Here is a 14,330-nt window from a genome sequence, read left to right as displayed (position 1 = left end):
ATCTTTTGTATATCATGGTGCACAAGAGTTTTTCATGGCATAGGTAGTTGAAGTGATAAAATTCACAAATACCAAATTACAACTAATTATGTAACCCTTAAAAGTCAGGAGGCTCTCTACCTTCAAGATTCATGTAGTTGGCTTGAGCCTCATGTGGAGTGCAGAATGTCAAGCGTCTCCTTTGTTTTTTCCCTGGTCACCCATTGTCAGAGGCTCCCACTTACGTTGAATTTGTTTTGCACCTGGATCCTCTCAATAGCCAACAAATTTGCTCCCTGTTCTGTACCTCCTCATCTCTAATATGGAATCCAACCCTATTCCATATTTTACACACACACACACAAACACGCAACACACACACATACAGAACACACATACACACATTGTATTTACCTAAGGTCTTTATTTCTATATCAGATTTTACTGAAACTTGGGAACATAAGGCAAGTTGGTTGGTTGCTCAGTCATGTCTGACTCTCTTGTGACTACATGAACAGTAGCCATGTAGTCAGAGGAGCCAGGTGGCTCCTCTGTCCATGGGATTTCCCAGGAAGAATACTGGAATTGATTGCTCTTTCCTTCTCCAGAGAATTTTCCTGACCCAGAAATCAAGCCCACGTCTCCTGCATTGGCAGGCATATTCTTTACCATGGAGTCACGAGGGAGGCACTTGCAACTTAGACTATTTGGCATCTCTGAGTTTAAATATTTCATGCTGGTAAATTCTCCACAACCCACTCTAAAAAAATAGAAAAGCCTTGATTTGTAGCATTTGCACTTTCCATGGGATAAATCCTCCCACTGCAGTTGACTTCAGCCTGCCAACTAGGCGTTACTGAACATGGGGTTGGGGCAAGATGTGCACGCTCAGCTGGGGGTGAGTGGCACCAACACTCCCTTGGCTGAGCTGTCCTTCTCCTTTTTTGGAAAAACCCTCCTTCCTCAGATCCTTTAAATGTTGTAACAAGGGAAAATAAGATTTCCCTTTGAACTGCTCTCTCCAGGACCCAACCTGTGAGCCTGTGTTTTCAGACCAAATAGTCTATCACATCCTATTTCTTAATAAAGATAATACCTTCTCTAAGAGAAGTTCTGGTGCTCTTAAGATAATACATTTTAACCTAGGAATAAGTAATTGGTTTTCAGCCACGAATTCTGAGTTACTGAACTCTTTAAGAGTTCTCTGACTTTTGAATTTCAATAACACTGTTTAAAAAGCGGCATACAACTTTTCTCTCTCTGTTTTTAAGATAGTACTCTCTTCAAAACTGAAAAATTCTCGAGGCTAGGGCATGTGTCTTATTCATCTTTTGGTTCCCTATAGTGTCTTGAGTAGTAAATTCATATATTTGATATTCAGTAATTAATTATTAAATTGAATTTAAAGTCTTCAGACATATATCATGTGCCTACTGTTCACACTCTCCTTGGTGTTCAGTGGGAACTCATCAAGAAGATACTTGGTAAATGTTTACTGCTTTATCTCTGGAGCAACATTTCTTGAGTATCTCCTAATAAAGGCACCATTAGTAACTCTGATCGAAGAAATGTAACCCATATACCTTGCTTGTAAGGAAGTGAAAACGGGGAAGAGAGACAGGACGTTATGTGTGTACCTCCCAGTTGATCATTTCCAGATGAGTGTGATGAATACCATTTCCAGGAGCTTGAAATAGGGGAAAAGGGCTTTGGGTCTCTGCTGCTGCTGCTGCTGCTGCTGCTGCTAAGTCGCTGCAGTCGTGTCTGACTCTGTGCGACCCCATAGACGGCAGCCCACCAGGCTCCCCCGTCCCTGGGGTTCTCCAGGCAAGAACACTGGAGTGGGTTGCCATTTCCTTCTCCAATGCTTGAAAGTGAAAAGTGAAAGTGAAGTCGCTCAGTCATGTCCGACTCAGCCACCCCATGGACTGCAGCCTACCAGCTCCTGCATCCATGGGATTTTCCAGGCAAGAGTACTGGAGTGGGGTGCCATTGGCTTTACCAAGTACATAGATAAGATTTAGGTTTGAAAAGAGTAGAACTAACTGAGCAGGAGAGAGGAAGAAGGGAACATTGTCAGCTGACAACTGTGTGAAAGGTATAGAGGTGAGAAAGTGTTGATTTGTTTTAGGGGGCTGAGGGGGCTTGGTTAGACTGGAGTGGGGATCTTGAGTAGGCAGTTTGGAGAAGATGACGTGAGGACACCAGAGGCCCAGGATGTGGAGGAGACTGTGGGTCCAGTCTTGAACTCCAAGCTGAGACGTAACGTGGAGGGTGAGCAGTGAGAGAGATGAGGAGGTGTGGAGTCAGAGTAGGGTGACAATTTTATCCTGGTGTCACTAGGAGACAAGAAGCATTGCAGGGTTGCAATGATCATCAGTAGCATGTCAGAAGGAGATCAGAAAGGCATTGAAAGAATCTGGGACAAAGTTTTTGATTAAGTGACTATTTTTTATTGGATTGTTAGCACTCGGCAACTCTTTTTGTATGAGAGTAGCTTAAAAGTCAGTGAGAACTATGGAGAGTCTCCTGTAGTCTTGTGCTGAGAGGGGGAATTCATGACACAGTTTTGATCAGGAGAAGGATGAGATCAGATGTATCTGGTAGGAGTGTTAGGAGTAGAGTGAGATGAGAGTAGGATCTTACTGGCATAGCATGACTGGAAACTCAACTACAGCATTGCCAGAATCCATGAAAAGGGGCAATTGTTGCATCATACCGAAGAAAGAATGACAGCCCCTGTGAGTAATTTGTCTGACCTTCCCGAACTAAACTTGGGGTCAGTGAGTGGGAAAAGAGAAAAGTCACAGTCAGAAAACAATACACAGTGATGCTTTCTGACAAATCAAACAGCAGTAAATCACACTGTTAAGTCTCTACCAGTGCTCTAATGTCTTTCAGGGAAAGCTTTAAGACCTCTTTATGATCAACTTGTCTGGCTTCCTAAAAGATGTATGACTCTCAAAACATCCAGCATTCCTGGGAAGGGTACCAATAGTTCTGTATTTGTATGATGGAATGGTTGATTTATGGGTGGTTCTTTTTTCCACCTGGCTTGTTTATGTTCACAATGTTTCTGAAAATACATGTCTATTATTATCACCATGGCTTTTTCAAATGGTCAGATTCATTTAATAAACTGAACCAGAGGTAGCCTGAACAGTTACAAGTGGTCCACGTATAGCAATCTCACATTCAAGACCAGAGGAGACTGACCTCACATAGACATGGGGAAATGTTTCCTCTAAGGAGCAGAGAGTTCAGTCGACTCCCTAATGTCTGCTTTGGTATTATACGACACCAGGGAGATTAGAGCCCAAAGTGTTTTAGGCAAGAGCCAAACTGTGCACTCAATAGGCAAGCCATTTTCTCTTCATTAAAAATATTCTCCTGACTTTGTATGTTTTATTTTTATGTTCTTCTCACATCCTGTTTCCTTCTAACTCACCTTCTTTTTATTTCTTTAAAATTGGTACACTCTTGAGATTCCTAAGATAATATAAAGGAAAAGAGAGTAAGATGAGTATATGTGTCAAGGATAAATTGGATTTTGTTTTAGATATATGTCACCTTCATCCAAGTGTGTATTTTACCCCCTGCTCCAAGTTTACTATTTTCTGTCCTCTATGAAGTCACTTGTTGCTGTTCAGTGGCTAAGTTGTGTCCAACTCTTGGCGACTCTATGGACTGCAGCACACCAATCTTCGCTATCCTTCACTATCTCCCAGAGTTTGCTCAAACTCATGTCCATTGAGTCAGTGATGCCATCCAACCGTCTCATCCTCTGCCACCTTCTCCTTTTGCCTTCAATCTTTTCCAGCATCAGGGTCTTTTCCAATGAGATGGCTTTTTGCATAGGTGGCCAAAGTATTGGAGCTCCAGCATCAGTCCTTCCAATAAATATTCAATGTTGATTTCCTTTAGGATTGACTGGTTTGATCTTGCTGTTCAAGGGACTCTCAAGAGTCTTCTCCAGCACTACAGTTTGAAAGCCTGAATTCTTCAGTGCTCAGCCTTCTTTATGGTCCAGGTCTCACATCCTTACATGACTACAAGAAGAAGCATAGCTTTGACTAGATGGAACTTTGTTGGCAAAGCAATGTCTCTGCTTTTTAATATGCTATCTAGGTTTTGTCATAGCTTTCCTTCCAAGGAGCAAGTGTCTTTTAATTTCATGGCTGCAGTCCCCATCCATAGTGCTCTTGGAGCCCAACAAAATAAGGTCTGTCTCTGTTTCCACTTTCTCCCCATTAGCCATGAAGTGATGGGACCAGATGCCATGATCTTAATTTTTTTGAATGCTGAATTTTAAGTCAGCTTTTTCACTCCCCGCTTTCACCCTCATCAAGAGGCTCTTTAGTTCCTCTTCACTGTCTGCCATTAGAATGGTATCATCTGCATATCTGAGGTTGTTGGTATTTCTTCTGGCAGTCTTGATTCCAGCTTGTGATTCACTAGATGTTTTCAAAACATCAGTCAGGTACAGACCCTGCCCTGTTAAAAACTCTTCAATCACTTATTATGCATAGAATCAAATCCCAAGGGTCCACTCTGGTTGACTGGCCACCATTCACACGTAGCTGCCAACCCTCTTCTCCTCTCTCTAAGCTCCTGGCACACAGGCTGTTCCCTGAACACACCAGGACCCCAGGATTGCTTCTGTCACCACATGACCTTTGTATTCAAGGTGCCCTCAGCAGATTTTCACATCTCCCTCCATCATATCATTTCCCAAATATTCTCTTGAAAGTTTTCTTCTCAGAGAAGTCCCTCCGGATCACAATTTGAAACATAGTATTTTGTCAGTACCTTTTATGTCTTTTCATACTGGATATATCTTTATGTGTCACTTAAATTTAGCTAATAATTTATCCAGTGGATGTAACCTTCAAGATGGCTCTGTGCAGAAGAGAAGCTCAATTTACATTTTGAACAAATGCATGTATTTGATCAGGATCTTTCCTTTTCTTTCTGTAATTTCCTTATTGAAAGTCTTGCTAGGTTATATTCAAAATAAACCACGTACAGTATATAGTTACCAATTGACTAATGCTTTTAAGTACATGTCTGTAAAATCGACAGTGTCCGTTCATTGTGGATAAGAAAATGAACAGCTGATGTACTGTGGAATTCATCTCCTGGTTTGTTTGACATCCCTCAGAGTATTAGAGAAAGCAGAAGTGTTTTGTTTTGTCTTTCTTTTTCATTTATTTGGCTGCCTTGGGTCTTAGATGTGGCATGCAGAATCTTCCATTGCAGCTTGTGGGCTTCTCTCTAATTGTGTTGCACGGGCTTCAGAGCATGCCAGTTCAGTAGTTGTGGCAAATGGGCTTAGTTGCCCTGTGGCATGTGGGCTCTTAATTCCCCGACCAGGAATGGAGAGTCCCCTGTATTGGAGGGTGGCTTCTTAACCATTGGGCCACCAGCAAAGTTCCTGTTTTGTCTTTGTTTGAAACCATATTTTGTTGTTGCTGTTCAGTTGCTCAGTCATGTCCAACTCTTTGTGACCCCATGGACTACAGCATGCCAAGCTTCCCGGTCCTTCACTGTCTCCTGGAGTTTGCTCAAACTCATGTCCATTGAGTCAGTGATGCCATCCAGCTGTCTCATGCCCTGCCGTCCTGTTCTCCTCTTGCCCTCAATCTTTCCTAGCATCAGTGTCTTTTCTGATGAGTCTTTTCCAATGAGTTGGTGACATCAGGTGGCCAAAGTGTTAGCCATACTTTACCATGGGGACAAAAGGATGAAGTAAATTGTTTAAAATGCTTCCATGTCTATCTTATTTCTTTAAATGTGTTTGCATCTGTTATTACTGATGAATGGCCATTGTCTTGAAAAGTCACTTGCTGTGATTCCCTAGTTTTCTTGGTCTTTGTACACATGAGCTGGCTTAGGGACAGAAACATGCATCTCCACAACCGTGTTGCCTGAATGTTACCTTGTAATGCATTACCAATATGAAGCACACATCTTGGATCTCAGAAAGTTGATGATTTTTCTCTAAAATTTTAATTTTGTAAGTAAAACAAATGGTTTAATTTAGTATCTCTCTTTTGTTTTCTTTCCTTTAAAGATAGAAGTCCTTACAGATTTAGGATTCTTTTCTGAAGCCTTTCATGAGCTCTCCCAGATATTTTATGCAAAAAACACACCTTCTTCAGTACCCACCAGCTGTAAACCTACTGGAAAAATGAAGGTAAGCCTGCTGATTTAATTCAAAGCTGTTTTTTAACCTTTTCAAGGTCATTTTGAAAACTACATTCCTACAATCTAGGAAATCCTTCCACTAATGGTATTTACAAGTCTCTGGCACTGCAGGCTTCTTTTAAGTCTGATTATTGTACTAATCATTCAGTAGTGTCTGACTCTTTGCTACACCATGGACTCCTCTGTCCATGTCAGCCTCCTCTGTCATGGAATTCTCCAGGCAAGAATACTGGAGTGAGTTGTCATACCCTTCTCCAGGGGATCTTTCCGACCTAGGGATCAAACCCTGGTCTCCCTCATTGCAGGCAGATTCTTTACCGTGTGAGCCACCAAGACTGATTAGAGCTAACCTCAGACATACACAGGGCTTCCTTTGCCTAAAATGGAGGGGTGGATGTCAAGACAGGGATGGGAGTGTGGTCTGGGTGTAGGTTTTGACTGTGGAATTTTGACTCTGTGTTATCATGGAACATCTCAAGGGACATATTTATTAGCCACTGCCTCTTAGACTTTTGAATCTGAGCTTGTAATTTCTAATTAATATTTTTAGTCAAAACAGTCTCTCTTCAAGTTTTATTTGGATATTTTGATTTATATATTAATACTTTATACCAAAAAGTTAAGCATATGTTCAAATTTCCTCTGATTTTTATGGGGAGAAAATGTTCTAGTTTGTCAAGCCTTATTGGACTGGAAGAGAGTTTTACCTGGCTTGCTTAATTGGTATTTGTAAATTGCATAAGTGAAGCATCCTTGAAAATGAATGTGTGTGTTAGTCACTCAGTCGTGTTTGACTCTTTGTGACCCATGGACTGTAGCCCACCAAGCTCTTCTGTCCATGGAATTCTTCAGGCAAGAATACTGGAGTGGGTTGCCATTCCCTTCTCCAGGGGATCTTCCCAACCCAGGGGCTGAATACTGACCTTTAAATTTAAATCAGAGTGAGCTATCATCATTTTCCTCTGCTTTGGTGTTTTTGGTGATCTGGGAATCACTGGATGATCTTGCTTAGGTTAGATATTTGGACGCTCACACACAGGCCAGCAATAAAGGAAACAGGAGAAGGGAACAAGTCAGTTTCCTAGGAGGGACCATGTGTGTGAGGAGTGAGACTGACAGGCACAACACACGATGGTGGGATTCAGATTTGGAGGACCTAAAAGAAACTGTGCAATGGCTATACATCTTGAGAAATATTTGCATAGGCTGAGAGTATATTTGCATATGATGCATACATTACTTCAGTGTGTCCCACTAAAATGTTGCTGCTTTTTCTCAATATGACTGCTACATTGTTAATATTTATTGTACTGAGGTAACCTAAGAGGAAGGTTTCACTAGTGGCTCAGACAGTGAAGAATCTGCCTACAATGTGGGAGACCCAGGTTTGATTCTTTCACTTTTTAGCCTAAGAGGGACATTCAGTAGGTGATAGGATGTGTGTGTGTGTCTATACACCTACAGTTTCAACCAACCATGGTTCAAAATATTTGGAAAAAAATTCCAGAAAGTTCCAAATGGTAAAATTTAAATTTGCCTGCTAGCAATTGCTTACATAGCATTTACATTGTATTTACAGTTACTTACATAGCATTTGCATTGAATTAGACATTATAAATAATCTAAAGATGATTTAAGGTATATGGGAGGATACACCTAAGATATGTGCAAATACTGTGCTATTTCATGTAAGTAGTTAAGCATTGCAGATTTTGGTAAAGGAGGTTGGGGAATGAATCCTGGAATCAGTCCTCCACTGTATTTCTATCTAGTTAGCTGTCTATCTGGGAGTCTGTTGGGTTTTTTGGTTCATTTTCTATGGCCCAAATAATTTTCTTGTTACCTGGGTTAAATGATCAGTGTTTTCTTGTTTGTTTCTCAAGCAACAACCTTTCCTTATTGTAAATAGTTTTGTTATTAAAATCATATTTTAATTCATTGAAAATTATTTATTGAATGTTGACTGAATATAGGCACTATTCCAGACATGGAGCCAGAACCATGGAAAGATAAATGGAGTTCTTGCCTTGCTGAAGGCACATTACCATTGGATGGTCTAGTGAGGAAGACAAATAATAAGCATATTAAGCACACAACTATATGTCAGATGGTGACAATGGTGTGAAGGCTGATCAAGCTGGGTTGAGGGGATAGAAAGTGGCCAGAGTGGTGGGCGAATGTCTTATTGAGGGTGGTTTGGGAAATCTAATAAGGAGTGGAAGATTTGAGTGAACAACCTTCCAAATAAGAGGAAGTACAAGAGGAAAGGCCTGGAAGATGTGGTTGTGGAAAACTAGAGAGGCCACGTGAGGCTGGGCCCAGACTGGAGAGAAAGTAGAGGACAGGGCAGCACCCAGGAGCTAGGTCATATTGGATCACACAGGGCTGGGTGAGGACTAGAGTTTGCTTTGAATATGAGAAACCTGGTAAAGCTTTGAAAGAGGACTGATGCAATAGTGGTAAGTTTCATAGAACCATTTGCTTGCTATTTGGGGAATGGATGGTAGATGAGGTTGAGTATAAATAGCGAGACCAAGGAGAAGGGCTGTGCAAATGAGCTGAGTGAGACATGACAGTGCTTAGAGGTAAACGGGGTGGAAGGAAAGAAATGTGGTGAAGTTCTGGATGTGTAGCTAAGGCAGAGCTGACAGCATTTGCTGATGCTGGTTGAGATATAGGAGGTAAGAGAAAGAAGTTAAGCATGACCACACAGCTTCAACATGAGCAGCTGGTAGGAAAGTGTTTTCACTGACTGAAATGGGGAGTCCTGCTGCTCTGAGGCAGGGTGGAGTGTGTTAAGTGTGAGATTCCTAATAGACAAACAGGTGGAGAGGCTGCCTGTGTAGGTGCAGAGAGTATATGATTCAGAGGAGTGGTTAGGGCTGCAGGTAAATTTGGGAGCATTAACAGAGAGTTAAAAAATCATGGGACTGGATGAAATCAGCTGGGGACCAAGGCAGAGTGAAAAGTAGAAGTCAGAGGACTGGATGTTGGGATCCTCCACACTTAGGGTCCAAAAGACAAGAAGGAAAGGGAAGTCAGCTGGGTAGAATGGGAAGCAAGAGAAAGTTTTCAGTAGTCACTGGTATCACCAAAGCAAATAAACAAGCAGCCTGAAACACGTGCTCAGTTACTTCAGTTGTGTCCAACTCTTTGTGACATATGGACTATAGCCCGCCAATCCAAACTGAAACTTATGTATACAGATAAATTCCAAACTTTTTTAATCAACTCATTTGCGTAAGACAAAAGTGGGGGAAAATTGTCTCCTGATAGACTGTGACTTCATGTTTTTTATTCTCAAAGTTATTGTGCAGCTTTCCAGCTTCAGTTGGGAATTTAGAAAGCGTAATTAAAAGAGGAAGTGCATTCAGGGTTTATAATTAAAATAGGTGCCAATGTTATTAGGCTGCAGGCTAGTTATTTAAGAAAGGATTAATGAATTAGATTTCAGTGTAAAAGCAGTTACTGAAAAAAATCTTACAGATTATGATTGGACTTTTCACAGGCTTTTAAAAAATTCTATTTTTAAACATACTCATATTGAGTTTCTGTTCTCATCACCCAATCTAAAGTCCTGTCATTAAACTTCTTCAAATTATATCACCAGAAGTCTCACCCTGGATTTGCTTACTCACTTTTCAATGTATTCAAGGAGATAAAGACTAGCTTAAAAAAAAAAAAAAAGGAATGTCTTTAAACACTTACCAACGCTTTCTTCCCTTTTGAGCTATGTGTGATGGCTTGATTTAGAGGTCCCTCAAAAGCAGATCCTGAGATAAAGATTTGGGAACAAGTAGTGTGGTCAGGGGACTTCCCTTATGGCTCAGCTGGTAAAAAATGCACCTGCAATGTGGGAAACCTAGGTTTGATCCCTGAGTTGGGAAGATCTCCTGGAGAAGGGAAAGGCTACCCACTCCAGTATTCTGGCCTGGAGAATTCCATGGACTATATAAATATAGTCCATGAGGTCACAAGAGTCTGACACGACTGAGCAACTTTCACTTTCACAGTGTGTTTGGGCGGTGACTCCAGGAAGAACTGTGAGTAAGGGGGAAAGTCAGACAGCAAAATAAGGAAAACCACTCCAAAGAGTGTTAATGAGATCACTGCCATGGCAGTCGGGGCCACGGAGGGACAGTCCCTCACCCCTCATGGGTAGTGGCTGCTCCTTACGTGTCCAGCCTCTCCTGAAACTCTCTTGTGGCCGCAGACCACCCTCAGGTAGAGAGGTCCAGGTGGTTGAAGTAGGATACCATCCACATATGAGTGACCTGTTCATGGAAGATGCTGGTGACTTCCAGGTGACCAAGAGGATGTGAGTGAGGTATTAGTATTGATGCCTGAGAACAGGTGCCTTTTAAAAAGGTCTTCCGTACCAAGGGGGATGCACACTCATAATGAGACAACAATGTTCTGCAGCAAATGAATAGAATGTTTTCTAAGGCAACATTATATTTAGAACATATTAGCAGGTAATTCACAAACAAGGAAAGAACCACAAAAAGCATCATTCTGAAGAGTAATAAAATTTTACCTCAAACTGGCAAAAAAAAAAATATAGGCGCTAATATGCAATGCCGTTGAAACTGCACTAATCCTTTTCATACAACGTGGGTGGAAGGTAAACTGAGCTGTGAGTGTGTGTTAGTCGCTCAGTCATGTCTGACTCTTTGTGACCCTATGGACTATAGTCCGCCAGTCTCCTCTGTCCATGGGATTTTCCAGGCAAGAATACTGGAATGGGTTGCCATTTCGTACTACAGGGGATCTTCCCAACACAGGGATGGAATCCGGGTCTCCTGCACTTCAGGCAGATTCTTTACTGTCTCAGCCACCAGGGAAGCCTCTTATTCTTATGACCCAGCACTTCTGCTTCCAGGAATCTATTCAAAGGTGCTAATCAGAAATACTCATCACCAATATTATTTAGTACAGGGCTGAATGGTGGGGTGAAGGTGGAAGTGGTCCTCTTTGCCTAACAATAGGCAAGAGGATAAGTTATTATGCTACTGTGATTGGCCAAAATGTTCTCTCAGGTTTTTCCATGGGATGTTACAGAAAAACCCGAACAAACTTTTGGCCAACCCCAGTACATTCGTAGGCTAGAGTGTCATTGAGCTGTTGGATGAGGTTTACAAATAACTTAATGGCTTGAGAAAATAATTATGATGTAACATTTAGTGAAAAGGAACACAAATCCATATATAAAGCTTTAAAATACATCAGAAGGAAGTTGGTAGTAAAGACACCAAGATATTAACATTAACAACCTAAAGATTTTTTCCTTTCTTCTTTATACTATACTTGCCTTTTCTGACTAGAGCATGTATTACTTTTATAGTAAAAATGGTATTTAAAAATAGCTTTAGAACACATTAATGTTTTCATCTAAAGGACCACTCAGTACTCTTGTTTCTAATGTTAACATTTTGTATATTGACAGCTATTTCAATCATTTGACTCGGGAAAACCTCTGATTAGTAAAGAGAATATGCAGGTAAGGATAACATTTTATAAACTTTGGCTATTTAGTGTGGATAATTTTTGAGTCACTTCAATCTATTTGGTGTGTATAATCTTTGTTTTTGAGCACTGCTGTGAATATATTCTTCTATTCTAGTAAAGGGGTTTTACCTCCAAATACTGAAGCCAGCGGTACAGTTGGACCCAAACTGATCTGCTTTTCAGATACAACAAGCATCAGTTATTGCTCCTCAATTTTTCAGTTATACATGCATCTTCAGTGTCTTATCTAGCCACGCCAAACATCTAATATTTATCTTAGTTACCTAGTAGCTTTGATCATAAGTAAAGGATTTTCTAATGGGCCACCTGTTCAATACTGCTTTTACTTAGACCCTTGCTCCAGTCTGAGATGGCCTCTCAACCAGTGTTTGGAAGGTTTTCTTTTCTTTTTCAGTTTTTTACTGGAATGTAATCAACACATAATGTTGTGTAAATGTGAGGTGCATAACTGCATTGATTTGATACTTTTATGTATTGCAATATGATTTCCCCTGCAGGGTTAGCTAAAGGAATATTTTCATATAGCATTTTCATAAACAATTCCTCTGACTTTCCCACTACTTTTTACAAAGAGAGGACCAGATTGCCCATCTCATTAAGTTTGTTCTTGTCAATAATTGAATGATTGGGTTTTAAGCTTTTGATGTCCTATGAGCATTTAAGTATATTTTTTCAAGTCATTAAAAAAAATCTTAAGAGTACCAACTATTTGTTCCACTAGAAAGTGTTAATGTGGAAGGTTGGTATGGTGATCATTGTTAATGGGATTGCAGATAGGTGAGTGGTTCATACAGCTAGGTGATGGTTAATGCATCTAGCCAGACACATGTAGTTTTCATTTTTTTTAATGCTCAGAAACAGCATTCTGTTTCACTAAGTATTAATTTTTATGAAATAATTTTGAGAGACATTTCCTCAAAATTGCTTTATTTTTTCTTCCATAATTTTGATATATCCACCTTTTATTAAATATGTAATCTTATTACTTTTCTATTATTGTTCATTTTATTCCACAAACTTCACTTTTAATTATCCTTCAGGTGACTCATTGTTTTTGTCTTAAAATTTGTTTTAATTTACAACCAAGTTGCCTGACATGGAAGAGCTAGTATTAGGAAGATACAAATACATATTCAACTTTCATTTTAGTGTTCTGAGACCTTGGAATGTTTCAGAATATTTATTTCTTTCCAGTCATAAATGCCAGGGCATCCTGAAAACACTTCTTTTGGTTTTGGTTATAAAAGTGGTTTGGGGTATAAACAGAATGTCTGTCTGATTTTTTTTTTTTTTAAGAGACTGACAGTATAATGGAAAACCGATTTCGATTAGCTAATTAATTAAAACAGAACTGCTGGTCTGCTTAAGACGCTTCAGATTACATTTTATATTTTCTGTAGAAAGAGAGAGAAAGGAGTGTTAGATAGCATTACTAATTAATCTTCTTTTGATCCTCAAGTGTTTGTGTGTAATTGTCAGGGCTCATTAAATCACTGTTTGCTGTGGATAAAAAAGAGAAACCTTCTCCTACACATCCCTCCACCCCTAACCAGTCTGAAGTTCCTTTTTCTAGATGGAGAATGTCAACCATTGTCCTAGTACACCCATTTGTTACCAAATCAGTCTCAGAGTTGCTCCATGTCTGGTTCTGATGTGGGTATTGTTTTCCACCCTTTACAAGAGGGTTAAGCAGGGAGAATGAACAACAGCAACAGACCTCCCCACTGCCAGCATTGGCTCAAAATCTCTCAAACGATGAGATTTTTCTTTTTCAGTTTGCATAAGGCAAATAATTTCCTTCTTTTTAGAGTCAATAGTCCTGGCATCTGCTTTTTATATTAATTTAACAAATATTTACCAAGAGCCTGTTGTGTACAAAGCACAATTCTTGAGCTGTCAAATAAATGCATCAGTTAATCAACAATACGGATTCCAAGCCCTCAGAGAGCTTATAGTTTAGTGGGCAAGACTAGTAATAAACATGTTATATGTCTAAACATTATAAATGAGTAAATTATATAGTATGTTAGAAGGTGAACCATGCTGCAGGGGAGAATGAACCTAGCAGCCAATAAAGAGGGTAGGCTGGAGTTGTAATTTTGAATGAGGCAATCAGCTTAGTCATCACTGAGGTGACATTGGCGAACAGACCTGAAGCAGATAAAGTTGCAAGTCATATGAAATCTGGAGAAAGAATAATCTTAGAACAGGCTACAGTGGGTGCAAAGGCCCTGAGGCAGGATCGCCTACTTAGTGAGGGACACCTTGGCCAGTGTTCCTTGAGTTGTGTGAGTGATGGGAGAACAGTAGGAGACGGGTCAGAGAGGTAACGGGGTGGCTAGTGATGGGGTGCCCAAATGGAGAAGGGCCTTGTAGGGCTTTCATCATCCAGGCTCTTACTCTGAACAAAAGGAGGAGCCACTGGAAGATTCAGGGCAGAGGTGTAGCCTGATCTACTTTTTTTTTTTTAATTTATAATTTATTAATTTTTGACTGTGCTGGGTCTTCTCTGCTGCACGGACTTTTCTCTAGTTGCAGAGTGTAGGGAGTCCTCTCTAGTTGTGGTGCATGGCCTTCTCATTGCAGTGGCTTCGTTTGTTGCAGAGCACGTGGGC

At 40.4% G+C, this 14,330-nt stretch overlaps 1 protein-coding gene across 12 annotated transcripts in view; it reads left to right on the top strand.

The window, feature by feature from the left end:
• The window catches only part of CFAP54 (cilia and flagella associated protein 54), a 313,162-nt gene that overhangs the window by 185,268 nt on the left and 113,564 nt on the right, over nt 1–14,330 (top strand). For all 12 annotated transcript variants that reach the window (XM_044941473.2, XM_044941468.2, XM_044941474.2 and 9 more), the window contains 2 exons: nt 6,053–6,175; nt 11,633–11,686. In XM_044941473.2, the coding sequence (XP_044797408.2) occupies nt 6,053–6,175; nt 11,633–11,686 (177 nt within the window). The remainder of the gene's footprint in view (nt 1–6,052; nt 6,176–11,632; nt 11,687–14,330) is intronic.

The sequence above is a fragment of the Bubalus bubalis genome, chromosome 4, assembly GCF_019923935.1.
Source record: "Bubalus bubalis isolate 160015118507 breed Murrah chromosome 4, NDDB_SH_1, whole genome shotgun sequence".
Lineage (NCBI taxonomy): Eukaryota > Metazoa > Chordata > Mammalia > Artiodactyla > Bovidae > Bubalus > Bubalus bubalis.
The sequence above is the reverse complement of the archived record's forward strand: the minus strand, read 5'-3'. Positions and strand labels throughout refer to the sequence as shown.